Source organism: Lepisosteus platostomus, chromosome 7 (genome assembly GCF_059453375.1).
Source record: "Lepisosteus platostomus isolate fLepPlt1 chromosome 7, fLepPlt1.hap1, whole genome shotgun sequence".
Lineage (NCBI taxonomy): Eukaryota > Metazoa > Chordata > Actinopteri > Semionotiformes > Lepisosteidae > Lepisosteus > Lepisosteus platostomus.
Window position 1 is genome coordinate 39927611 of NC_142617.1, and position 25884 is coordinate 39953494.

The window sequence follows — 25884 nt, forward strand, 5'->3', positions numbered from 1 at the left end:
TTACATTTCTAAATAGTAATGACTACAAGGTTTGCATAAATATTATTATGAAACTTGTAACAGTGAGAATGAATTTCTAACAGTTCAACAGAGTGAACAGTAAATAATGAATGACAGATCATAAGTGTGGATTAGTACAACACGTTATTGCTGATATTTGTATTGTTAATCATGGCAGGCAACATCACAGTTCTCGAGCGGCGGAAACCGGCTATAACACGTGTAAGAAACCGAAACCGAAAAGACGCCCTTTACAGGAACAACATTATTAATTTTACCTTCGCTTGTCGTGTTTGAGTTCAGCACAGCAAAAAAAAATGTCACGGACCGAGCCAAAAAAACTCTTTGAAGACGAACTGAGGTGCCTGCTGTGCTTGGATTTCTTTTCCGAACCGCAGTTGCTCCCCTGTGGACACAACCTTTGCGATTCCTGTGTCCAGAAACTTATCCAGCAGGACTCGGGGGTACCGCGGCACAGGTGCCCGGAATGCCGGAGAGAATTCGAAGGGAGATCTGCGCTAAAACGAAACTTCAAGCTCCGCAACCTTATAGAAAGTTTTAAGTCCAGTTACTCGGAGCCTAAGTGCTTTGTGATACGTGTCTGGAGAACGCAGACCCGGCTGTGAGGACTTGTCTGAAGTGCGAAATATCGATGTGCGCCCTTCACTTAAAACCGCATTTGGAGCGGTCAGCTTTTAAGAGTCATGTTCTGGTGGAGCCCACGGCGGACCTCAGTGCTCGTAAGTGCCCGCTGCACGAGGAAACGCTGAAATACTACTGCTTTGAAGATAAGACTTGTATGTGTGTGTCGTGCACCGTGGAAGGGGAGCACAGGAATCATAATGTGAAGAGTTTAAAGAAAACCCGTGATGAGCTGAGGGTTGACCTGAAAATAAAAATAAACGACATCACGGAAACCCTGAAACTAGCCGAGGAGCTGTTTGACAAGGGGAAAGATTACGCAACTTCAGTCAAGGGTTCAAATGCGCACATGAAACTAAGCGCGACGGATGTTTTTGACCACATAATTGAGCTTGCTAATACGTATAAAGAACGTATCGTGGAAATAATTGAGAAAGAGCATCACGTTCTTGAAATGAGCGCGCAGGAAAACGTCGTCGCTCTCAGTGAGAAGCGCGAAGAGCTTCAGAAGATTAAGCGTCAGGCGGAATCCGTCTTGGCCGAGAAGGACGAGTTCTCGTTCATTCAGCAGCACCTGGACACCCAGAACAGAGTGACACAGGCCCTTGAGGAACCTCTAAGAGGCCTTGAAGAAAAACCACTGAACAGAAAATTAATCCTGGAGGTCCTGGGTGCAACGTTCAGCCAGTTTCAAGCTGAGGTTGGAAAGGGGCACAAGGCTTTAAGGAATGAGGTTCATCCTGCACAACTCAGTCTGGACCCAGATACTGCTCATCCTCACCTCATCCTCTCTGAGGATCTCAAGACCGTGCGGTACACTAAAGAGAAACAGCCGTACCCAGGGCTCCCTGAGAGGTTTGATCGCTGGCACCAAGTCCTGTCTCACCAGGGCTTCTCATCTGGAGACCATTACTGGGAGGTGGATGTTGGAAACGGTGCGTGGTCTCTGGGGATCTCTTACCAGAACATAGGAAGGAAGGGAGACGGAAAAGATGTATGTTTGGGAGTGAATGCAGTTTCTTGGGCTCTCAGATGGTGGAATTCTAAACTTTCTGTTTGGCATAATAACATTTCGACTTCCCTTCCGTCTACATCTCAACCCGCAAAGATTGGGGTTCATGTAGATATCAGTGCAGGGACTCTTTCTTTTCACAGTGTAGCTGATCAGTTGGTCCATATTTATACATTTAAAACTAAATTCACACAGCCAGTGTACCCTGCATTTTGTGTTCTGTCTGACGAACCATTGTTCTGGTTAACTGTGAGAAGTGTGTCATCATGTAACTTGCCGAAAGTGGGAGCTGTTCAGTAACACTTTCTAGAGCAGTGCTTTCCAGTCCTGATCCTGGGGGACCTCTGTGTCTTCGGCTTTCTGCGCCACTCAAGTTCTGAATCACCGGCAAATTGGTTTAAGTCTTCAGTTTGAGATCTATTTTTTAAATTTCTGAATTTAAAGACTACCCTATTTCAGGCGTGCCTCCTGATATTTGACCAACTGGACCACAACATGGGAAAAAACTCTGTGTTTTTCCAAAATCAACAAACTGTTTCCAACTGCTACTATGCATGCTTTCTGGAATAAGCCATGCACATAACAAAATGTGAGGTTTTCCATCCTAATGCATAAGATAGATGCTTTCCTGATTTAAAACAAGATTTTCTGCATTACAGAAATAGCAGCTTGTGATACATATTCCTAAATGCCTTTTTATCATAAATTGATCACCTCTTAGGAGCCATCTAACAGATCTCAGGGTAATTAAGCATGTTGAGAAGAGGCCTAAAGTATACATTTGTATTAGGTTATATGTCAGAACAAGCAAGGAGACCAATAAAAGGGAAACCAAAGAAGGAAATCAACATATAACTGTACGTCTGCTTGCGTTCTTTATGTGGGTGGGAGAATTGACTTTTCAGACTCTCCGATAAACAGGGACCTCACAGATCGTGTGTGCCTGCTGTCAGCTCCTTATTTTATCCACAAATATAATGTTTGTGTCAGCACTCTCCTGATTCCTGATTATGTCAAGACAAAGGAAGAGTAAGAATAATACCTCGACATAGAGCAGCTCTGTTCATTTCTCATGATCCGCTCTCCCCATCTGTGTGTCTGTGTGTCTCACGGAGAGAAAGCTGGGATATGCGAAAAGACAAATTCCTAATGCAAGAAATTGTATAGGGCTAACAAAGTGATCTGATCTGATCTAAAAGGGGGCTCACACTGATATGACTTTTGTTTTCAGTCTTTCGAGTTGGTAACCAAGGACTTAACAATACTGTGCTTTAATGTTTTACATGACACCATGATGTATTATGTACAATAATATGGTGTATAGACTATTGCTCAAATGACAAAATAAAAGAGAAAATAAACAATCATGAGCTGTTCTTGTTTTTGATTACTACGTCATTGTGAGACCATATGAAGTGGCAGGTCTGGACTAGAAATTGACAGCAAATACTAAGAGGAGATGGGGGTGACGTTACTGTCAGACAGGGCTTCCTAAATCTAGTCTTGGGGGTCCCCCAAGCTGGTGTTTAGGACAGCTGAACTCTCACATACATAATTCAGCCCTTGATTGACCTATTAATGGGATTCATTTCAGCTCTTTGTTTTTAGCTCTTAAATGGTTTAAGGGTTGCCAGATCCTCATTACTGTGGTTCGTAAGTAACACAGAAGTTGGAAGCTTTTTACTGGGGAAAAAAAGATTGCAAAAATTAAGATCAAGGAAACGGTTAAGTCTGTTTAATAAAGTTACAACTTCGGAGGCAATGGAAGCCAGTGGGTGTGTGGAGTTTCAGGACCTGGAGTGGGAGTTCAGTAAGTGAATGCTGGAACTTATCATTCAGGCGCTAATCGCGAAGCCTTCATGAAGAAAAAATCCGGGTTTCTAGTTCTGCTCCAGGAGAGACCCAGTCCGGCAAGGCCTATAGTTTAGAGCGTGCAGTAATTCGTCTGTGGTGCTAAACAAGGAAGTCTCAATTTTATTCGTCTTTATAACTTTAACTTCTTTCGCCGCAAGAGGTCACTGTAAGGACACACAATGCAATGTTATAACAGAACTCGGAATGTTGAAGAGGCTGGTTTTTGGCCTTTTCATAATTTTGATAAACGCATAAACCGCATAGAGACTTTACGTGACCTCATAATCCCTAGACACTTAGAGATACAACAGGATGACAATAATAGAAACCTCTCTGTAAAGAAATCACATTAAATGCTTTACTGCATGTACTGTAAATGCTTTGCAGTCTAGTCTAAACACTTTCTCGGAATGTTTTTGTGAGTGTCTTCCTGCGTTGCAATTTTCTTTGTAAAACGTCAACTTTCAGGTTTGGTAAATAACTTCCTGAAATGCTCGCTATTATTAGCTGCAACATTGCTGTGTGTGCTAGATTGCCCCCTAGCAAGGACTGCGTTACATGTGCGCGGGTGATTGTGACTACATACGAAATTAGGTGCGAATTTCATTACTACAGCAGTGAAAATTGCGTTTGAATGAAATCTGATAACTTTAAAAATCATATTACTGCTTCTTTGAAATAACTTAATTTATAACATGCTTCACAGATACCTTAAAACCTTTAGTGACTTTTGAAAGCAGGGATCTCAAATTGGGCTTCAAAACCAGTCCGGTGATTTCTCAGCTTTTTACCAAACGTGTAATATTTATATTAATTGATACAAGTTTAAAGTGTTTTGTTTAACCGCTAAATGTACTACGTTGTGATGTGACGCCTGCCTGAATCTCTCCTATTTTCCTGTGCCTTCGACTAAACGCTATCGAGGCGTTTGGGGTCCGTAGAGAACGTCCGGGGGACGTAACTTGTCACCCCCAATTTACCTGTGTGTAAAACCATTCATAGTCGAGCTCATCTGATTTGCGCATACGGTGCATCTCTGAACTCGCAGATCCGTCATCAGTTTCATTATTAACCGTAACGTTTTTCGTATAAATTAAAAAAACAGAATTGGATATTCATTTTCAACTGGTGGTGGGATGTCTCATTCATTTACAAAGGGAGCCGTCCTGTTTTGAAAAGTCCTGTCGGTCCCCAGTGTGTACACAGCATTGCTTAATAAAAAAGGCATTTAAAGAAAGAGCCCAGCCAGGACGCCTAGCGCTCTCTGCACGTCATCACGTCGAGTAGCGACACAGGGGGAAGCGGACAGAGGCGAGCCGTGAGCCTGGGGCCGAGCAGGCGGAGGTGAGTGCACTTAATACCGTAAAAACTGACTCCCGAAGGGGCAAATACCCCGGTTTACACACACACAGATGTTATCTAAGGCAGTTCAGCTTCGGTCTGACCTAAAACGGCGATCGTGTTCTTTCTGCAAGGGCCGTTTTGAGAACTTTTTCTCAAGTAACCGTTAGCCAAGTGAAGTCTGGTGTTCTCTTTTTTTTCCTCCCAGTTTGTCTGTGGTAGAGGGAGTTGCTCTACCTGAGTAGGGTTAAAAAATGAAAACTGAAACTGCTGCTTATTCCTGTGCTTGGGAAAGGCGCGTAGGGCTGCTGAGCTATTTGATTAAATTAACGCTTTTTAAAATGGATACAATTGCCGTTTTAGGAAGGTGTAGTTACAGATCGGTGTGGCGAGAGAACAAAGCGCCTGTCTTGGCTGTTAGTAGGTGACTATACTGCAGGACTGTGAGCTACTGTAAGTGTAACGTATACTTACAAATGTGAAAGTGAAGGAAGTTATTAATCTTGTTAAAGTAAGCTTCTTAAGACGTCCACTTTTTCATGCGTTTAAGTATTGCACCTTTCCAGTTATAGCTTTTTATCCTCCTTTGACACGGATGGAAATATTGACCCTGTCGTTGTTTCTGTGGGTTCGTGCAACTTTTTTTAGCCTCTAACTTGACAATTTAGACCAGGCGCCTGCCTTAAATACGCCGCTGTTGTTGGTGTTACTTGGGTGTAGGTGACGCCTTTGTTCAAGAAGGGTTTAAACTCGAGACAGTTCTCGAACTGTAAATGAATTCGTAAATTTACAGACCAACCTATAGTGTAAAGCCTCAGAAGGTAAAACTAAGTACAGTGTATAAATGCTACTGCAGTAGGTCGATGAATCCTATTGTCTCTGCAGGAGGTCCTTGAAAGAGGTCTATGTAATATTTTCCTTTTCTCCGTGTTCTGTAACTGTAAGGCTTGAATGGGCTTGATGGCTTGAGTAAGTTAAAGATAATAAGTTGCAACAAAAGGGGGATTGTGTTGCAGTAGCGTCAACCGTAGCTTCGGTTTTATAATTTAGCCTAAAAATGCGTCTGAGCGATGCATGCTTCTGACACCAACCACACCCAGCATTTTAAAGAGCATAATTTTCTTTTCTCTTTTTTGTTTCTCAGAGCTGTGGTAATTTAATAAATGAGTTCGCAGAGAGGCTCGTTTTAGCTTGTTTAAAGTGGGGGCTGTTAGGTCTTTGCAGTAACGTTGTCCTGCGCACACGTTTCTCTGATACTGTATGCATACGTGACTCTACATGTATATATATAATTTGTACGTAGGACGTCTGTCTAATTCACAGACGAGAAGACAGGCTGTGAAGAGTTTAGAGGAATAGTACTCACGCCAAGTGTTTTAGTTCTTTCGTGCAGGAATGGGTTAAATGGATTCAGTGCGTTCAGAGGAGAGGAGGCGCTATCAATTAAGTATACTTAAAGTAGGTTTTAAACTTGGTAATTGAAGGAAAAGGAGAGAGCAATTACTTAAGTTGTCCGTTATGTAATGACGTTATATTTATCACAAACTGCACGAATTTAGATAGCGCGTGTTAGCTGGAGGGTTATTTCAAATATTAGAATAAAGAGCAGGAAAGGTTGGCGGTTAGTATTTATTGAACATTCATATGGCTTTTTTATCCTCCGGTTAGCGAGGTAACGGTACATCTGTGTCCCAGTACTGCTCATCACACTGTGAACTGGCGGGACAGGTTTTGGTCTGTACTGTGCGTCCTGATCTAATAGTTTCACTTGCATATTTACGTTTATGCAAGTCGATATTCTCGAAGCTTTGTATTTGATACTGTACAACTACGATGAAGCGAACATGCTCTGGAAGCAGACTGCATCTAGCGGGTTTTGTCTGGACCGTGTGAACACAAAAGTGTTCATTTGTCGTGACACTTACAGTAACGTTGCGAAACATAACCGCGGCTCCTTCAGAACTTGTTTCTCACGTTTGCATTAAATATCTCATCTTCCTCTGGTTCAGTACTACACATACACTTAAAATAACTTTAAAGGGCGCCGTTGTCTCACTTAACTGTATTTTTAGACTTGTTTAAAGACGGTACAGTCACCACTCCATTTCTGATAGGTTACTGGAGGAGTTAATTTTTGTTTAGTTTATTTATAGTTTCATTGTTTTGTGTCACCCATGATATTGAAACTTATTTGTCCAGCAATATAAACTTTTTTTTTCTCTCTGCATTAATGCATGTCAGGTATATTCACGAAATTAAAAGAAAAACTTTATCAGAGCACATATTAATTTCTGCACCAGCTGCCCCACCTGGGCGACACACAGCGGCCATTCTGTACCAACAACCCCAGTGCACAGCAGATCAGGGGGAGGAGTGAGAAAATACTTTTAAATTACGGGGGCTAATGTACAGTCTGGCCTCACTACAAACCAAGAGACTGTGGCGACGCCCCTGTTCTCCCGAGCAGTGCCTGTGATCTTCAGTGACACAGGAGTCAATTCCTTGGTGTCGTGTCACAAGGTGGTTTTTTAGCGGATCCCCTCCTGGTTCCTTTTCCAATCTGATTAGTGCAGGATGAGTGAGCTTGGACTTTCCAAAAGTTTTTTTTTGTAATCCCTGTTCTAAATTTGGGGATAATGGTCCAAGCCATTACTGACCACAAATCATGAGTGAGTTCAAACCAAAGGCCTGTGCCAGAAGCAGTGCACTTTCTTCTGATCCAGCCACAACCTTCCCAGCTCCAAGTGCAGCATGTATTTACCTGCGAAGTGGAGCAAAATGTACTTGCCTTTGAGATTTCTACTGTCCGCCAACTTCGGCTGGAAGATAAGTGGCCGGTATGTGATTCTTGTTTTGTCGTGGAATAGTTTTTCCACAAGCCATAAAATGCAAAAATGTTTTTTTAATGTAATTATGAGCGGGTTGTGTAAAGGTGTTGTGTACATTTTTTAAACCTCTTTCCTAGAGTGCATTGCAACTGAGAATCACACTTGTTTTCGGTCTTCTCAGCAGGGCGGTCGTAACACTTTTCCAACAGACCGTACAGGTTACAGACGATCCTGTCTGGCAGTTAGTGTCTAATGATCTCATCCTCTTGTTGTTGTTTTTTTAAAGAAGCCAAGGTATGGACTTTAACAGCAAGGCTGGACAGCCTGTTCCACACTCCCACCACCTTTTGTATAATGAAGTGCTGTTATCGTTTTAAATGTATTACTGGTCCCCCACCGGGAGTTTGGCAAATTCTGAACTTCTGATTGTATCCCCTTAGGCTTTCAGAATCTTCTACAGCTGGTGTTTGTTTGCCATTCTGCCTCTGGCAAGTTTCCTCCTGAGACTAACGGGGTTAAATGATGTTGTTGTCTGCTATTACAGTGGACTGCAGGTCTCTCTGTAGCAATGTGATGTAGCCACATCCCATCTTGTCAGAGAAATGAGAACGTGTGGATACAGGTAATGGAGATATGGTGATGTTAAGGTCACGGTAAATCTAGAGTTTTGGGGGAAACGGCATTTACCTCTTTCCTCACACCTTTGATCTTGTGCAGCATGTTTTCCTAACTGCATCACCATCTTCTATCGGTGAAACTGAAAATCATTTTTGTGAACGGGTTATTTTTATCGTTGTCCCATGCCATTCTGCTCAGGGCTTTTGTAGCCCTTCATACTAGAAGGTGGCACTGGTCCTGCACAAACCCTGCAGTAAACATTAACCACTTCTTGTGAAGCCCATCATGCTTGAGAGATTTCCAGGGGAGGTGGATTAATTATTACTGTGTTTATGCACTATGGACAGCATTGGGTGTGTGGTCTCTGCTGATGCAAACAATATCAGTTTGTTCCTCTAGATACTGTGGGCTTAGGCTGATTAGCCTTATGTATGACTAAAAGCTTGCCTAGAGACCTTTGTCTTATGGTGCTTACAGAACCAGATGTAGTAATTTGAAAATGTCTTTATATTGATGCCAGGTGTGGCAGACAAATAACATTCAGAATTTATTCAAATCATTTGTTCAGCTGAATTGTGTGTTTATTTGTTATGCCTTTATTTTACTATGTAAACCCATTGAGAAGAAAATTTCAATTCGGGAAGAGCAGGGAATTGACTGGAGAAATTTGAGTGACCATGCTGAAAGTTAGTCGTTCATTTTTATGAATGTTTTCTGTCCAGTTTTCCTAGTTGTAGGTATTTTGTAGTCTTAATTGTTTACTGGGATATGTGCTTACGATTGCGTCTAAGAATCAAAGAAATAACTGGAATAGAAAAAAGCTGGGTGAGTTGCTATGTGCAACAGTGGGGGTCTCCACATGCACATGTTGGTGTTTGCCCCCTTTGTCTGCAATAAAGGTTTTCTCAGGTTATTAATAGTTAGGCGCTAGTCAGTAGAATAAAGCTACCCATCCTTAGGTACAGCAAACGTTGTTTATTTTGGAATTATTTTACAAGTTTATTCAACATTCCTTCATTCTAGAAAGGGCTAATAAAAGATATTGTAATTGAGGTAATGCAAGATCCATGGTTTTAAGAGTGAGGGACCTACTGTAGGCTCAGTAGTAAAACAACTACATGGTCTCACAATAGAAAAAAGGTCATGCATTTAGGACATAGTATACTGTAGCTAACTTGTCTTTACATAGAATACATAGAGCTGTGGGTGGTGGGAACAGGCTTCAGCCAGGTGGCTGAGGTACAAGCTATGAGCTCCCTGAAGTGGCTGGTTGAGACATTAGGTTTCCTAAACTGCCAGACTACCTAAAGAGCAGGGTGGGCCCAATGGCTTCCTCTCATTGGCAGACTTATGGCTTATCTAGCTGTTTAGATACGCATAACTAAGTGGGGGAAAAGAGTGGGACACTGGCAAGCTTCAGAGGAACAGGTTAATTACACAAAAAAAGTAACACGAGGGAGAACAACATTTTCGGCAGTGGAGCCTCTTTTTGTTTTTCAGCATGGCATTAACCTCCACAGGTTTCTCAATGAAGAAAACTACCCAGGGTTTCTTTACAAGGCTTACAAAGTATGCAGATCTGCTTGGGGCTGCATTAGCGATGCTTTTCCACTCTTGGCATGTCTCGTTATCACTGGCATGGCTGCTGTTCTTTGGTGTTTGCAGGTAACCATGGCGATGACAGGTCAGACGTCCTACCCTACAATGAGTAACCACACCAAAGAGCGTGTGACCATGGCCAAGGTGACCCTGGAGAACTTCTACAGCAACCTCATCACCCAGCACGAGGAGCGGGAAATCAGGTATCTTTCCCAGAAGTCCATTGTCTTTTTCTCCCCTCCTTTTCTCTGTTGGAAGTAAATGGGGAAAGATACACTGCGTATAAGGAAGTAATGCTTTCACGATAAATGTAAGTAATCTGGAATGCTCGTGTTCTGCTCATATCCTTTGGACTTTGCCTCTGTCTGCAGTAGCTGCAAAACAATTATTCTTGAGAGCTCGCAGCGACTGTCTTTGATTCCTTTAATAGAGGGATTGGAATGTTTTTGCAGATATGGTTGATAGTGCTAAGTTTATAAACTTATAAAACACTGGCATTTGTGCATCTAGTTGTGGCGGTTCTGGACGTTTGTACTACTGTCTTCTACAGAATGATAAAACGTGTCTGTGCAGAGTTATGGCCCAAGCGTGTAGCCCCTTGCCTTCTCTCGATTACACAGGCTTGTTTCCCCTTTTCTGAGGGTGACTGACAAAGCATAGACCCAGCCCAAAACTGCGCGGGCTTTCAATAAGACATTGAGTATTGTGAGGAGATTCTGGTTTTTCTACCATATAACAGTTTCTGCTTTTCAAGAACACATTCATCCTACAATAGGTTCCTTAAGGTTGGTGATTGTAGTTTCAAGCCCTGTGGTGAAATGTGTGTAACCTGAAGGGCTCTGGGCCGTGTTTGTCCGCAGCCTGTCACCAAGGTCCAAAGAGGAAGTTGTGCTTGAGAAACGCTGAACGGAGGCTCAAGAGTGGCAGCAAGCCAGGGTTACCGGCAGAGGAAACAGAGACAAAGAATATTGTCTGTTGCCTTTATGTAGTTATAATGAAGCATAAACACCCAATATTGTATTTGGCTTTTACCAATGTGTACACTGTTTTTCTCATTGTGAACGTGACAGTGAATTTCATTTTTAGTTTTCTCTCAAGTGCCATATCTTATCGTGTGAACTACAGCAGTGTGTGTGACATTCTCTGGCTGATAGTTAGTGACGCTGAGCACTGCCTTTATCAAAGGACAGGTCTACTAGAGCCCATGTATTCTCGAGCAGATATTTAATACTTTTTTGTTCTGGTCCAGTAGTTATGACACAGGTCTCAGTTTCCTTTGCTGTTCTTGAAGAAACCTCTGGTTTATTACCCAGCCTCTAACTCAAGGTCCTAATTATTCATGGCTTCAGGTGTAGGATTACAGCGGGGTTTCAATGCTGTGTCTTGATTGAGACTGCTCCAGAGCAAGAGTCGAAAAGGCGGGGCTGATAAGAGCAGCTGGGCCACAATACTGTGTTTGTAACATGAAACTGGATGGCTAATCCACCTTGTGCCCTCTTTTCTTCACAGGCAGCAGAAACTGGAAAAGGTGATGGATGAACAAGGCTTGCCGGACGAGGAGGTGAGGGAACATGTGGTGGCGCATTCCAGAGGGAGAACCGAGGAAGGAGCAAGTCATGATCCTTTCAGGGCGTGTCCCGCCACAGTCCTGCGTGGACTGCCACCCTGACCTCCTGCATTTTTGTAGCTTCTTCTTTTTTGTGCTCTGGTTAAATGCTCCTTTTATTTGAACTTCTTGCTTCATAAGACCCCTTTTTTTCCCCAGACTGATTTCGGTTCCTAAATCAGCACTGATTTTATGGAGCTGCTTCTGGTGTCACAACCAGCAGTTGCTCATTTAACCCTCTTCCCGAGGTCTTGTGCCGTCGATGTCCTGTAGCAGTGGACCTGTGGATGTAGATGTAGTTGAACTACTCTAAGATGTAGCTTTTGTAATGGATGGGCTTTGCAAGAGGTTTCAACACTGTATGGCATGAAGGTATTATATGTGCTGAAAGTGGTGCCTCACTAACTTGGTGAAGGGGGGTACAATGTGATGATGAGACAGGAAGAAGGTTTAAGTTGTGTAGTACTTTGCTTTTTCTTTTAAAAACTCGTGCTTTCCATCCCTGCACTTCAACAGAAACGCCAAAGGCGATCAGAGCATGCCCGGAAGGAGACGGAATTCCTTCGCCTCAAGAGAACCCGTCTTGGTTTAGATGACTTTGAGTCCCTAAAGGTCATAGGTCGTGGAGCATTCGGAGAGGTAACTTTCAAAACCCCCCGCCCCTTCTACTGATTGCTCACACTCCTGACCCCTTACTGCAGTGACTTTGCAGAATCGATCTGCAAACCCATCTTGAGCCTCTCTGCCTCTCCCAGCCTCAGATGAGTTAGTGCTCCGGTCCGATGCCTCATCAGCCAGCCCTGTAATAGTGTTCTGCTGTGCTGACAGTGTGGTTGGTCACTGTGACTTTGGCCAAAGAACACGTGTTTCATGCAAACCCTTGCTGTGTGTATTGTTAAGTTTTTTTTTCGTTTGCATTAGTCGCATAAACCATATATAATTAATGTGCATTTCATATTTGAAGGATCTAGCCTTTCCTTCTGGCCTGCAGATTGTTCCTGATGTAATTATTGCATCCATTTCTTTATGGAAGTATTTGCACTTTTTCAGCTCAGGGTGAAATAAATAATTAGTGGTCACAGTCACACGGATTAACGTTGTAGCTAAATAAACTGATCTTTTTAGATTTATGATATTGCACTAATATATCTACAGTTTTCCTGTTCATTTGTGAAGGCAATGCTGAAAAGTAAGGTTGATTTCCACTGTCAGTGGTCATTAAAATATCCCTGGGCATTTCATGGTAAGAGTAGGGAGTTATCCTGGTGTCCGGGCCAAATTTCCTCCCTCTGCCTGTACCGTGGCCTCCAAATTGTCCCCATGTCTGATTGGCCTGCACTTGCCCTGCGATGGACTGGCGCCCTGTCCAGAGTGTACCCTGCCTTGCACTCGTTGCTTGTTGGGTAGGCTCCGGCTTCCCGCAACACTGTATGGTATAACGCGGTTTGGTAAACGAGATGACAAATTTCCATTTAGTCCAGGGCAGGAATGATGGGTCCCTTCTCCCCCACCCCAGGTGCGTCTTGTTCAGAAAAAGGACACAGGCCATGTGTATGCCATGAAGATCTTGCGCAAAGCGGACATGCTGGAAAAGGAGCAGGTAAAGTTTCTGTCACAAGATCCCCACTAGTGACTGGAAGGAAAAGAAAGTCATCCATGTTTAGATTGTGGGGAAAACAGGAGCTTCCAAAAAATACCTGATCATTTCCCATTGACTTCTATCGGTGATATCACAGAAAGCGGCTCAACCAGGATCTTTAAAGCAGTTAAACCCATTTTAAAGATCCACACTCATCCAGGAGAAAAAACACAATGCATAACAGTGTCTGAATGTAATGTAGTGACAACTGCTGGTCTCGCTATTCTGTTAAATCTTTTCTGCAGGACCCTCAGTAAAGACTGATTTGCTTCATTGCTTTTTCAAGTCCTGTGTTAGAACATCAAGGCATTAGAGCATAAATCTTCCTGGGGTTAAAAGCAGGTGGGGCCTGTAAAGTACAGTTATATGGGTGTTGCTCAAGAGCTTGTTTCAACCTCTTTAAAGAGGAAGTTAAATACAGAATGGCATATAGTGAAACTGCATCTCATAGAAATGGAAAAAACAACCAATTCCAGCTGTATGTTTACTTTTAATTAGGTTATTGGCAATTCTCAGGTTTCACTTATAGTCTTAAATTGAAGTTCGAGCCTCTGTGTTTGTTTGCAATGACCAAAATGTACAGACTGGGTCTGCCATGTGTATAAAAGGTCCTCCTTACTCAATCAGTGATGGAAGCTGGACTCCTGTTGCATAGCATTTATAGCCGCTCCTGGTTTTACAAGCTGCAGAATCTCCTTTAAAAAGCAGCTTTATTTCTGCATACTTTCTTTTTAAAACTGGAATCGCATGTTCCGGAATCCAGCGGGTTTTTGGTGTCTCGAGTTGTACTCGGCTCTTGACCTTTGAGAAGAGTTGATCCAGTTAAGGTTTATCTCCATAGTCTTTAGCTGGTGATGATGTAAAGAGATATGGGACAACCTGCTGGATAATGACCCAGATGAGTTTAAGACTAAACTTTACACTGAGGGGGACTGAGGACCTGCAGCTTTTGTGTTTAGAATGTGTTAATATGAACGTAATGTGGTTTTCCTTTAGTAAAGGAGCCCCCAGCTTGTAAAACGTGGAATGGCACAAAAGTTACAAATGAGAGGAGGCCATTCGGCCCATCTGTCTATTGGGAAGTTGATAGCTGAATGTTAAAGCTGAGGTGAATTCCATGCAAAGGGAAAAGATCATTGGGATTGGTAAGAACTGTGATCCCGTGTCTTCCTGGTATAATACTGGCAGGTGGGGCACATCCGAGCAGAGAGGGATATTCTGGTGGAGGCAGACAGTCTCTGGGTGGTGAAGATGTTCTACAGCTTCCAGGACAAGATGAACCTGTACCTCATTATGGAGTTTCTGCCAGGGGGTAAGAAGACACCTGTCAGCTTTCTGTGTGGTTTGTCTGCAGGCACCTGAGATTAACGAAGATCTGTTTACTCCCATGTGTAACAAATTTAGGGTTAGTCAAATACGGGATCTCTCGATCTGTTTCAGTCTTTACCAGCTCTGTAAAGATTGTATGACGCGCTTTGTGACAAACTGTCCCGAAAGTATTAAGAATGTAAAACAGTTTGTGATGTCACGGTTTCTTACCATAGACTTGCACTAGAATGGATTTGTGGAAGACTTCCTCCCAGAGCTTTCAGATGTACAGTGCTAATTATTTTTCAGGTGTTAATCAAGAAACAGTTAAATACTAAATAAATAAATGCACCTAGAATCACACAGGTCTTTTTTGCAAAAATGTCTGGAGTTCCAATGTTGTTTGCGATCAGCAATTGTTAGCTTCTGTTAAATGCCTCCTCTGCGAGCATGCCTGATTCTTGAACAGGAAGTTTTGGACAGCCAAAACAATTTTTCTATCCACTCTTCAGGATGGAATTAACCTCTGCTTGTTCCTCTTGCCTGCCCTGTCCCAGTCACCCTAGCCGATCGTCTAGTACAAGGAAGCATTCTCCACTTTTCCCCTCCTCATTGCCCGAGTCTGTCCTGCAGGTGATATGATGACCTTGCTGATGAAGAAGGACACGTTGACCGAGGAGGAGACGCAGTTTTACATTGCAGAGACTGTGCTGGCCATTGACTCCATCCACCAGCTGGGCTTCATCCACAGGGACATCAAACCTGACAACCTGCTACTGGACAGCAAGGTAAGAGACTTGGAGATCTTTTCTGGGAGCTCGGCACTCCCGATGGAAAAGCCCTGGTGGTGTCACTGGAGGGAGTAGAGTGGTGCAGATTGTTATTGTAGATCAGCAGTCAGGCTCCCCAGTCATATCAAATTAAGAGAAAATCAGAAGCGCTGTTGAGCTCCTTTCCATTCGCCTTTCGTCATTTCAGAAGCTTCCTAACCTGGAAAAATGATGCATCAATAATATTCTACATTTCTTCAAGGCACTGGAACGAGGTGAAGTCTCTGCAGTTTGCAGGTGCCCCTCTCTTCCTGAAAATGCTGTTAAAAAAATGAACAGAGTATTTCATTGCAGCTGGGTGGGGAATTGCGGTGTGTTGGTGCTTTTGTTATACTTCCTGAGGAAGTTAGAACCAAGAAAACAAAGACATGTTGCCAGTAGGAGTGACATTAGTTATTTTTCTCAGTTATTTGCTGATGGTGTTTTTTTTTCTGGCACAATATCTCCTTTTATATTGATTGTCCTTCACTAGGGCTTGGCAGCACAAATACTGAAATTGAAGCGATGATATTTCTGTGACCATAAAGCTTCAGATGTGGAGTAATGTGACATTGATGAACTGCTGACGTGTCTTTCCGGCTGGAGTATTACATAATAGAGATTTCATGCTGCAGTAAACAAAGGGCTCTTGGACAGGAAAGTATGTTTGCATGGATTGTGCTGGACCAGTCCATCCACCCATTATCAGAATCTAAGGACACTGTCCTTAACATGTAAAAGATTCACTTAATGCAGCTGCATCAAGCTTTCTCCTACTGTAGTGGTGTGTGCCCATGTCTGTTTTCACATACCGCAATATGTATAAAATCACTTTTTAAACATTCATGCACACCTGCGTGAAACTTCAGTATAGCCTGGCTTCCTGCTCTTGCCAAAAGATGCCCACTTAACACAGAGGGCCTGCTTAGCTATGCAATGTGAAAAAACGACTGGTGTGAACATTGGTTTAGTACACGTTATGTGCTGCAGCCCACACATGGGAAACGATGTGGACTCAGGCTTCTTGAAGGCTTGGCTATCATGTCAGGTGTGCTATAAACAGGGCTTTTATAATGAAGACCACGATGTGGAGGTGCCATGTTGTTAATATCGCAAGGAGAGAATTCCAGAGAACAGATACATTTCACAAAATTAAACTTCTAAAGTTCTTGAAATGTTTTTTTTTATACAAAAGGTGACGCTGAGTTGTTTTTGAAGCAAATGCCAGACATGAGATTCTACATGGAATGTTCTACTTTGAGCATCAGCCTCATGAAAGAGAGTTCACAGACCTGAGGTTATTGATGATTAACTGACCTGCACCTTTGTAGAACTTGATTTTAACATTAATACATTTTGAAATGGCCTGGTGTTTATCTCCATCTAATGATCTTTTTATGTCTAACTTTAACTTGGATCGTTTCAGGGCCATGTGAAGCTGTCGGATTTTGGACTGTGCACAGGTCTAAAGAAAGCACACAGGACAGAGTTCTATAGGAATCTGAACCACAGCCTGCCCAGTGACTTCAGTAAGTATAGCCAACATTGCCTGTACTTTATACATCTTTGACATCTTCACTGAAACATTGCATCTCCCTTCAGGATCATTATAAGGCTACCCTGTCTTCAGAAGTGTTTGCTCAAAGGTGTTTTAAGTGTGGTTTTGTATATACAGATTTATGTGCCTGTAAATTCAGACATGTGGTTGGGCTTTTGAATCTCAATTCACTAAAACCTCTTAAGTACCAGTTATTAGTGTTTAGTAAGCTCAGAAGAGGTATCGCTGGCAGTTCATGCACAATTTATAACACGTTGATAGAATTAGTGAATAACAATGTCCCAGATACAGGATGCCAACACTTTCAGTATATCTGAAATATAAACTAGACATTTATTTCACGTACCATTTCCCACTGGGTGCATTTTGTGTCAGAAATAACAAAGGAGTGTTTGTACGACATCTCTCTGTGCTGACGTCAAGATTGTCCTCTTCTTCCAAGCCTTTCAGAACATGAACTCCAAGAGGAAGGCGGAGACCTGGAAGAGAAACAGGCGGCAGCTGGTGAGTGTCAGCGGCGGTCTCTCTCCGCATTCCCATGCTGCTCCGGGACACCGAGAGGGCAGGACTGGAAGACACCGTCCTGACAGGATTACGTCCCTTCAGAACAAAACAGAAACGCAGTGTGTTACACCAGACCACCAGCACAGTTCATGTGCATCTTTCCCACACTGATGAGCTCAACTGCTTGTCTGCTCACACACCTGTCATTTCGGTTCCCAAGGGGATAATGGGGATTTGTGATTTCCTGATCCAGAGCAGCGCTCAGTTTTTCTTGTTTTGTGCATCTTTCTAAACCTCACTCAATAGTCTTTGCAAAAGAGGGTTTTCAGTCTTTTTTTGGCTAGGACAGCCCGTTTTTGGAAGTAGTCCGCAGTTTTAACGGAGTCGGAGGTATATGATTATAAGAAGCCACTGTTCATTATTAAATAAGAAAAAACAGGACAGCACTGTGAGGGCTTTTGGAGCAGATCCCACTGACAGGTACGAGTGTGTTTGGCATGGTTCGGGTCGTCCCTTGCTTCTGAACACTTCGAACATGGACCCCCGAGGACACCCCAAGCGTTTGATTGAAAACCCTTGTTCTAGGATATTTTACTATTCAGACCTTAATAATGATCAACATTAATCTCTCACCCTAATGTTCTTTTAGCAGACTTTGAGCTCATGCTGAGTGAAGTGCGTAGGCCAGAGCCTGAGGGTTTTAAAGTCTAATCTATCTCATTGTTTCTGTTTATTAGCATCAGTGCAGCATCTAATGAATGATTGTATTTTGTAGGCTTTCTCTACAGTGGGCACCCCAGACTATATTGCCCCAGAAGTGTTCATGCAGACTGGATACAACAAGCTGTGCGACTGGTGGTCTCTCGGGGTCATTATGTACGAGATGCTGATTGGTAAGACTTCAGACGGATCTGGCTGTCTGCTTCGTCTCGAGTGCTCGAATCCTAAACGGGCCCTGCCAGGGGTGGGCACTAAAATCAATGCTAAGGAATTGCCCCCAGGAAGAGCTTTTAGTAAAACAGTAGCTTTGCAGTTAATCTAGCTGATGTTCAATTCTGCACCTCACTTTAAAAAATGGTACTTTTGGCACAACTACCTGTGGAATATAAGGAGGAATATAACTGTCTGTCTCCAGGGTACCCCCCATTCTGTTCCGAGACCCCGCAGGAGACCTACAAGAAAGTGATGAACTGGAGAGAGACCCTCACCTTCCCCCCCGAAGTGCCCATCTCCGAGAAGGCCAAGGATCTCATCCTCAGGTACGAGTCTCGTTCCTCTGCATTTCCACCCCTATCTCCGGGCCTCTTGCCCAGCCCTCCCATCTCGAATTCTTGAATTCAGGAAACAGACATGTCATTCCTAAATCCTATCTGGAGTGGTTAAAAAGTTTAGCAGCTTTCTCCGAGTGGCTCGGTTGAGGTATTTTGCTTTGTTTCTGATGGTCTGTCGTCTTTTGGATGGTTTTGGCAAAAGATGATTTGTACAGACTGATACTGGTAATGATAATTAAGAAAAATGTCAGAGAGTCTGTGTTTTTGTTTCATCCCAGTACAATTAAAGTTAATTAAAATGTTTCTCACCTTGCTGGACAGGTTCTGCTGCGAGTGGGAGCACAGAATTGGTGCAGCAGGGGTGGAGGAGGTCAAAAGTAACCCTTTCTTTGAAGGAGTGGATTATGACCACATAAGGTACCTCACCATTATACTCATTGCAGGAAATCCCACAGAAAGCCGACTTCATGGGGGCTGCAGCTTTTCTACACGCGTACATATGCATTTCTGTGTCTTGTATGTAAAAGCTATACATTAGCCATCTTAAACTCTAAATATATTGAGCCTCTGTAAATTAGATATGAAACCAGTTTTTAGGACTGGTTTTACTCCAGGTTAAAACCATAGGAGGTGCTGTCATTCCTAAACGCAAAGCACTCCATATCTCCTCCTCCTGTGAAGCAGTGAATCTCTTTGGAAAAGCATTTCTTTTTCCGAACAGCCCAGCCTTGTGTTTCTTGTCTCTGGCAGGGAAAGACCTGCAGCAATACCAATCGAGATCAAAAGCATTGACGACACTTCCAACTTCGATGAGTTCCCCGAGTCAGACATCCTACAGCCTGCAGGTAGAGTCTCGGCCACAGCATGATAACGTGATAGTCAAATCAAGGCGACCGCACGCCCCCACACTGCCCTGTCACCACTGCCTGGCTGGTTGCTTGTGTGAAGCTGAGATAAGAGTCACAAGGTTGTTTGCGCAAGGTGCTGCCTGGAATTGAAGGCTTTAAAAGTGAAGCTAAAATGAATCAATCAAAGTCATGACCTGTGTTCTGGAAGGTTTTCGCTTGTTATAAATCCAGTGTTCACTGTGTGGTTTGTGTCTTAGCTGCCGTGGTGAGTAACCACTCGGAGGCGGACTACAAGAACAAGGACTGGGTCTTCATTAACTACACCTACAAGCGATTCGAGGGGCTGACGGCTCGGGGAGCCATACCTTCCTACATAAAGACGGGGAAGAGATAGGCCCCCAAGGACCGGGGGCCGACCCGGGTTCGAGGCTGGTGCGTCCTCCTCTCTTCTGGCACATCAGCACTGAAAGAGCTTTGCAAGGAGCCTGGTCTGCCATTAGCCCCTGTTCTGCCGGAGAAGACTGACTGTGAGGGCTTGCCTTTCTGCCTTCCAGGCCTTTTGCCCTCATATCGAATCGCTGAGGTCGTGGGGAAGAGGAGCTCACGAGCAGGGCACACTCTTCCACAGTCAAGCATGGAGCGGCCTGGCGGTCCAGGAAAGCTAGAAAAAAGGGCAAAACAATTGGTAAAAAAAAAAGTGTTTTAGAACAGTAAATTCTCTTCATGTCGAACTCTGAAGCAGGCAGAGGCGTGAGCTGGACCCAGAGAGGGCAGGGCTTGTACCCGGAGCTCTGTGGGCTGGGATACTGGAGCGCTGGAGCCCCCTGCAGAGCTCTTCCGGCACCTCCTCTACTACAGTTTCTTTCTCCTCTTCTTTGCGAGTCCTTTCCACTGCTGTGAAATCTCTCCTGAGGTCTCCGTTCTGCTTCAGGTCAGATGAGTGTCCCCTGCAGTGCGCTTTTTTCAAACCCAGGGTTATTTATTCTTTCCGCCAGTGTTTTTTACATATGCGACTATGTACAAAATGTTGTATGTACTTGGGACCTTTTTTCTGCTTCTGTTAAGTGGCAGATTAACCCTTTTCTGGGGTTATCGTTTTTTAATCTTTTAAAAATATTTTTAAAGTATCTGGGCTTCATAGCTCATTCCAGAAATGTGCTGGACATTTTTTAGTTTTCTCTGCTTGTGGTAGTCTGGCTTTTTTTTGGTTAAATTATCTACCATATCGGTGCTTTGTCTTGCACAGTATATTCCAATTAGTATTGGGTCTCAATGCGTGTTTAACTCATGTACGTTACCAAAGACCAACGACAGCTACAGTTTTCACCTGCAGGGTCTTACACAGTGGATCTTTGTTGGTTTCAATGTAAATTCCAGAACTAGCATTATCTTCACCTTAAAACACACACAGCTTAGAGCTATGAGTCTGAAAAGACTTACCAAGGACTGTAGAAAAGGTAATTGTGTAAAATACAGCATTTCCTTTTTAATTTTGGGGAAGGGGAAGTCTTTAAGAGGCTCCTAGTATACAGTATTTTAATTTGAAACTTGGTTTCACTGTCAGAAGTCTGACGCAGGTTGTGCCAGACTGATGACGGAGTGAGAAAAGGCGAGAGCAGCAGTATAATTCCATTGGCAGTGTTTGGTAATTTGAACAGATAAGTGTTTTGGCTTCTTGATCCTGGGGAGTAAATACACCTCCATTCAATATTAGACCATTTTTTTATATTTGATGAAAATTCTCTCCATATTATTGTGCAATGGGTCTTAAACTTGGCATATCATGTCTTGAAAACCTTTGCTTGGGGAATCGCAAAGGTGGAATGACAGTTACCCTATACATGTGAGGATTCTTTTTTGTAAAATGGGAAGCACTGGGATCTCCGAGATGTTTTTTTCCATTACGTCACGGGCATGGGCATTGCAGTGAATGAGCATCACGGCCACAGCAAAGTCACACCCGTGGAAAAGAGGCAGGAGAGTCGGGACCGAAGCCGGTCCTTAGCAGGGTTGGAAATGAGGATCCGCACACGGTACACCAGGCAGCAAACCAGTCCCAAAAGCCAAACAAACCTTTCCTGAAAATCAAAGATCAAGCAGGATCTATGCAGTTTAAAATAATTTCAGTGGTCTGCCTGCTGAAATAACCAGCATGTTCGATGCATTCTGCCTTGTAATTGTTTCTGGATGCTTTTTCTTTTTTTTGGAAGTAGTATTTAAATAGATGACATGATGCACTTAATGAAAGCAGACTACATGCTGACTTCACCGATTTCGCTTGTATTCCAGGAACCACAGACCTCCGTGGTAGGCCTCATATATATAGCACTTCTAGACTTTTTATAAGCTTATAGGAACGCCTGTGTTTTGAAAGACAACATTTGTGTTTTAGTGTATTTTTAATCGCAGGGTTCAGTATTCAGACTTACTCGAAATTTTACACCCATCTGCTTGTGAAGGTGACCTTGCTATTTGGTCAACAGCATTACCCTGCAACACTAGTTTTAGAATCTGCTTGTTCAGACAGTTACGAGATTTTGTCAGCAGTTAAGGCCAAAGCTGAAGGAGGTTGATTCATTTGTTGCTTTTATCCAAGGTGATTTACATTTCTGCCCATCTATACAGCCGAGCAACTGGCGTGAAGTACCTTGCTACCACCACTGATAGCACCACCATGTCCCAGCTGGGTTTGAATCGCAACCTTGCAGGCACAAGTCCAGGCCACTGCTGCCACTTTTGTTAAACACTGCCACTCACAGTCACTGGGACTGAACTGCAAAATCCTGTGAATTATTTCCGTTTCAGTCTCCCTAAGTGGAGTGATTACAATATGGCTCTTACCCCATTAGATAAGGCATAATGCCTTGTTGACCTTTTAATCTGTAAATCAGATATCAGAATCTGTGTATCAGTTTACTGGCAATAGATTTCTACATGTGGGCTACAGAGTGATGAGATAACCTGCATTTGAAAAGTATAGTTCAGAAGCATCCCCTACAGGGCTCAGGTATGCCTCAGTCAGGAAAGGGGCTTGCTTGGAGCACGGGTTGAGCCAGAAGACTGGAGTTTAAATTTGGGCCATGTCGCAGTTTGACGGGGGCCAAGACTGTCGAAGCGCTGTCAGGTCTTGGAGTTAGAATCGCTTGGACAGGGATTTCTCAGCTCTTGAGTAAATGGGGCGATCCTGCAGCTTTTTTGGTGTGTGTACCTGGAAGCTTGCAGGGCGGCACTGTTCCTTCAGTCAAGTATAACCTGGCTCACAGAGGGTCAGAAAATAAACTACTTGATTGCTGGGCAGGTTGGAGTAGTCCCTCCTCATTCTTGCAGTGCAGTATGTGAGTCTTTGCTTTGAAACGAAGTGAAGGATCGGTGGCGAGTCCCATACTGGGTGAACAACAAGGGGAGAGGCTTTTACTTACGATTAAGTCACTCCGCTATTAAGATGCTCATTTCCAAGTTCCAGGTTGAACTCTGATCCAGATGTCATTTGTTCGAGACTGAGTCTCGTTGCCAGCTGACCGGGACTGGGACTCCTCCTGCTGCCTCGGTGCTCTCTGTGGGTTCTTGGGTGCTTGAAGAAAGGCAGTGAGATTGGCGAGAGGTGCGTCTCTCCTCGTTAGGCAAGAGATGAAGGGCATATCAACAAATAGAGCACATCTCAAACAAAAAGGGCATTCTCAAAAGAAAAGGGCATGGGGCCCTAATGCACTAAAGCAAAAAAGTTCTATTTTGAAAATCAAATAATGGCATCTCTGTTTCTGCAAGTCTCTGTCGGGATCCTTTCAAGCAAAGTTGGGTTACCATAAAGTAAAAGAAAAAGGTTTTGTTGTTCTGTTCCCAAGTGGCTAAAGCCTGGGTTTTGAGTATCCTGCAATAGAGGGTCAGCTGGAAGTCCCGTACTTAGGGGAGGCTGCCCGACCCCTGGAGGTGTTCGCTGGATGTTTGCAATGGAAAACCATGGCAAGGTGCTTGCTGGGATACAAAGCGCCAACCTGAGGGCGTATGACCCGGACCTTGCGAACACCAGGAGCCGAGGAGACTGGGAATGCCCACAGCTGAAACAAGGTCGCTTGATGCAGGCTTTAAAAATCTGAACATTTTCTTTCGTTACCAGTCGTGTTAGTGACTGCATTACATTTCGCATAGAACACTTAAAAGTCCTTTATCTCAGGGCAAAAACACATGTTCGTCATTGAGTAAAAATGAAATTCCATCACAATGGCTGGTTACCAAGGCTCGCTTTCTTAAATTTGTTTGGTTTTTTGGATTTTTTTCCCGCTTTTAACTACTCCATATACAGTATGTACGCGTGTATTTTTTTTCCATAAAGGTACAGAGCCAAAAAACTTTGACACAGGCAGGTCCAACACCATTGGCACGCTGTGGACACAGGTTTGTGTTTGCCCCACTGAGGCAAAGTGAGAGCAGTGCGGTCCTGGGCCCTGCTATCTCTGTTGTGATAATACAGTGCAGAATGTATGGTTTTATGCAGTAATTTATGTTGTTATATGATGACACAGTATACTTTGTATTTTTTCTAAAACAACCCTTTTTATATTTTGTCAACTTTTACCAAGATCAACTTTTACCACCCATCTCTTTTTTATCCTCCACAATTAGATCAAGAAATTCTAAAAACAAAACATTCAGGAAATTCTTGTGCTTGTCCTCAGTGCTGAGGGATTGATGTATTTCTGTATATTCTTCAAGTAATGTAAAAACGGGACGACTGAGATATTCAACAATTTTTATTGTCACTCAAAGAAAACGACAGATGGGCTGTTGTTCAGTGCAGTCCCTGTTTGAAGGGGGTGGCCCTCTTTTGCGTTGTCTGGTTTTTTTTTTGCATGTAATTTTATTGTTGCTTTGAAATGTAAAAAAAGACCTGGGGGGCTTGGTGGTGGTTTGAAATACCTGGGACCACAGAAGTATTGCTCGCTTATTCTCCTGTCAGTTACTGCAACTGAGCTGTGCTTTTATCAAACAGCGCTCAGGGAACTCTGATGTGTAAGCATTCCATTTCATTTACCTAGCTAGCTGAATGCCTGACAAAAACCGATCTGGGGCCAGCAGCCCCTCATGTGAAATAAGTGATCTTTGTGTTTGCTACAATTTTGTATGTTCTCTTCACTGGTGGGGATGTCTCCTGCAATGGGTCTGGTTTTAACTGTGTTGTAAAGACAGAAGACTTCAACAGTCAGATCACTAATAGGACAGTGTCTGCATCTTCACTGCAAAATGTCACTAACTATACAACAACTCTGACCTGTTCGTGATTTTCCGAAAGGAGAACATGGGTCTCGGAGCAGGATACATAAGTTTTTTTAAAAAAATTTCGCTTCACTTTGGCAAATGCTCTGTTGAGTGCGTTTCCTGCTCTGGGTTGGGAGCAATTTGACTAGTTTCCAAAGTTCAGGGGAGGAATCTTCTCTGCTGATCAATGGCTCTTGCAGGGCAGGACCTCATGATGTTAAAAAAAGAAACCGTGTGACATGGTCTTAAAGGTCACGGGCTCTTCATGAGGGCAGAAGGCCCACGGGGACTGAAGTGTGCAAGGGGATATAAAGTCTCACAACCATCTGTTACTGACTGCAGTAGCCATGAGCCTACTGCTTCTTCCTTCTCTCCCAGCTCTGCCATTAAACCCCTGCACACAGTCCTGGGTATGCAACCTGGGAGGTTTATAGATCTATTCTTCTCAGAGGTGCACATTCTCCCTGTATACGGGGAATCTTCATTTTCTTCTGTGCTTGAATATGAACAGAGCCTCTCTATGCCAGTGATGCCGCCTGTGTGTGCTTTTATTTTAAGCTGAAACAGGATCTCTGCCATCCCCAGCCTCCTCCATGTAGTTTTGGCTAGTTATATATAAATATTGCTGCCTTACATAGTACAGGTTTATACGTGTAAATGCAGTTTGATTAAATATTTTTTCCCCTCTCCTGAGGTTTGTTTCTAGCTGTCATTTTTGTTTTAACCTGCTTGGTTACTGGCAGCAGCAGAAAGCAAAGCTTGTTTTTGTGAAAGGAGCATTCAGTGCTGCCACAGCCAGCCTTTTAAAATGAGTCAATAAACCCTTGTACATAGTTTCTACTGCATTTTTCTGTTCATGTGCAATCCTTGTTAGTGACAGGCTGTATGCACTGCCAGTACACGTAGTATAAAGAGTAAACAAAGATGCATCTTGACTTGACTACATTGCTTAAAACTTCCAAACTGTAAGATGTGCCTTTTCAGAAAGTACAGACATGCTGTCATGCTGAATGTGCTCCTGGGATTTGTTGATTTTGCAATGTACTGTGCTGTTTATCATGTTTTTTCCTGTCCGATTATCAGCTCATGAGCTGTCAGATGTTTCGTTTTGCCTGCACCCATGGTCTCAATCAAAGAATGTCATCTCGTATGAAATAGCCTTAAGCAGTGAATGAGGTAACAGGATCTTCTGCC

At 43.3% G+C, this 25884-nt stretch overlaps 2 protein-coding genes across 3 annotated transcripts; both read left to right on the forward strand.

The window, feature by feature from the left end:
- Positions 1-74: 74 nt before the first annotated feature.
- Positions 75-3021, forward strand: LOC148658729 (E3 ubiquitin-protein ligase TRIM16-like). Its single transcript, XM_088640275.1, has one exon. It carries the CDS (start codon positions 653-655, stop codon positions 1952-1954), a length of 1302 nt encoding a protein of 433 aa, XP_088496401.1. The 5' UTR covers positions 75-652; the 3' UTR covers positions 1955-3021.
- A 1684-nt stretch (positions 3022-4705) lies between these two features.
- Positions 4706-25535, forward strand: LOC148658730 (serine/threonine-protein kinase 38). 2 transcript variants are annotated; one of them, XM_088640283.1, is made up of 14 exons: positions 4706-4852; positions 9961-10097; positions 11404-11455; positions 12017-12139; positions 13017-13100; positions 14328-14451; positions 15081-15235; positions 16683-16785; positions 17257-17318; positions 18094-18211; positions 18454-18577; positions 18911-19006; positions 19340-19434; positions 19695-25535. In XM_088640283.1, the coding sequence occupies exons 2-14, from the start codon at positions 9967-9969 to the stop codon at positions 19829-19831; spliced, it is 1404 nt and encodes a 467-aa protein (XP_088496409.1). In that variant the 5' UTR covers positions 4706-4852; positions 9961-9966; the 3' UTR covers positions 19832-25535. The 2 variants fall into 2 exon arrangements, with proteins under 2 accessions (XP_088496409.1, XP_088496410.1); XM_088640284.1 differs by lacking the exon at positions 4706-4852 and adding an exon at positions 7538-7686.
- Positions 25536-25884: the final 349 nt, after the last annotated feature.

Excerpts from the sequence above, each read along its gene's own strand:
- LOC148658729 (XM_088640275.1), top strand. The coding sequence starts at position 653 with ATGTGCGCCCTTCACTTAAAACCGCATTTGGAGCGGTCAGCTTTTAAG.
- LOC148658730 (XM_088640283.1), top strand. The coding sequence starts at position 9,967 with ATGGCGATGACAGGTCAGACGTCCTACCCTACAATGAGTAACCACACC. Across the intron at positions 12,140-13,016 it reads GTCGTGGAGCATTCGGAGAG|GTGCGTCTTGTTCAGAAAAA; the intron begins GTAACTTTCAAA and ends CCCCCACCCCAG. Across the intron at positions 14,452-15,080 it reads TATGGAGTTTCTGCCAGGGG|GTGATATGATGACCTTGCTG; the intron begins GTAAGAAGACAC and ends TCTGTCCTGCAG.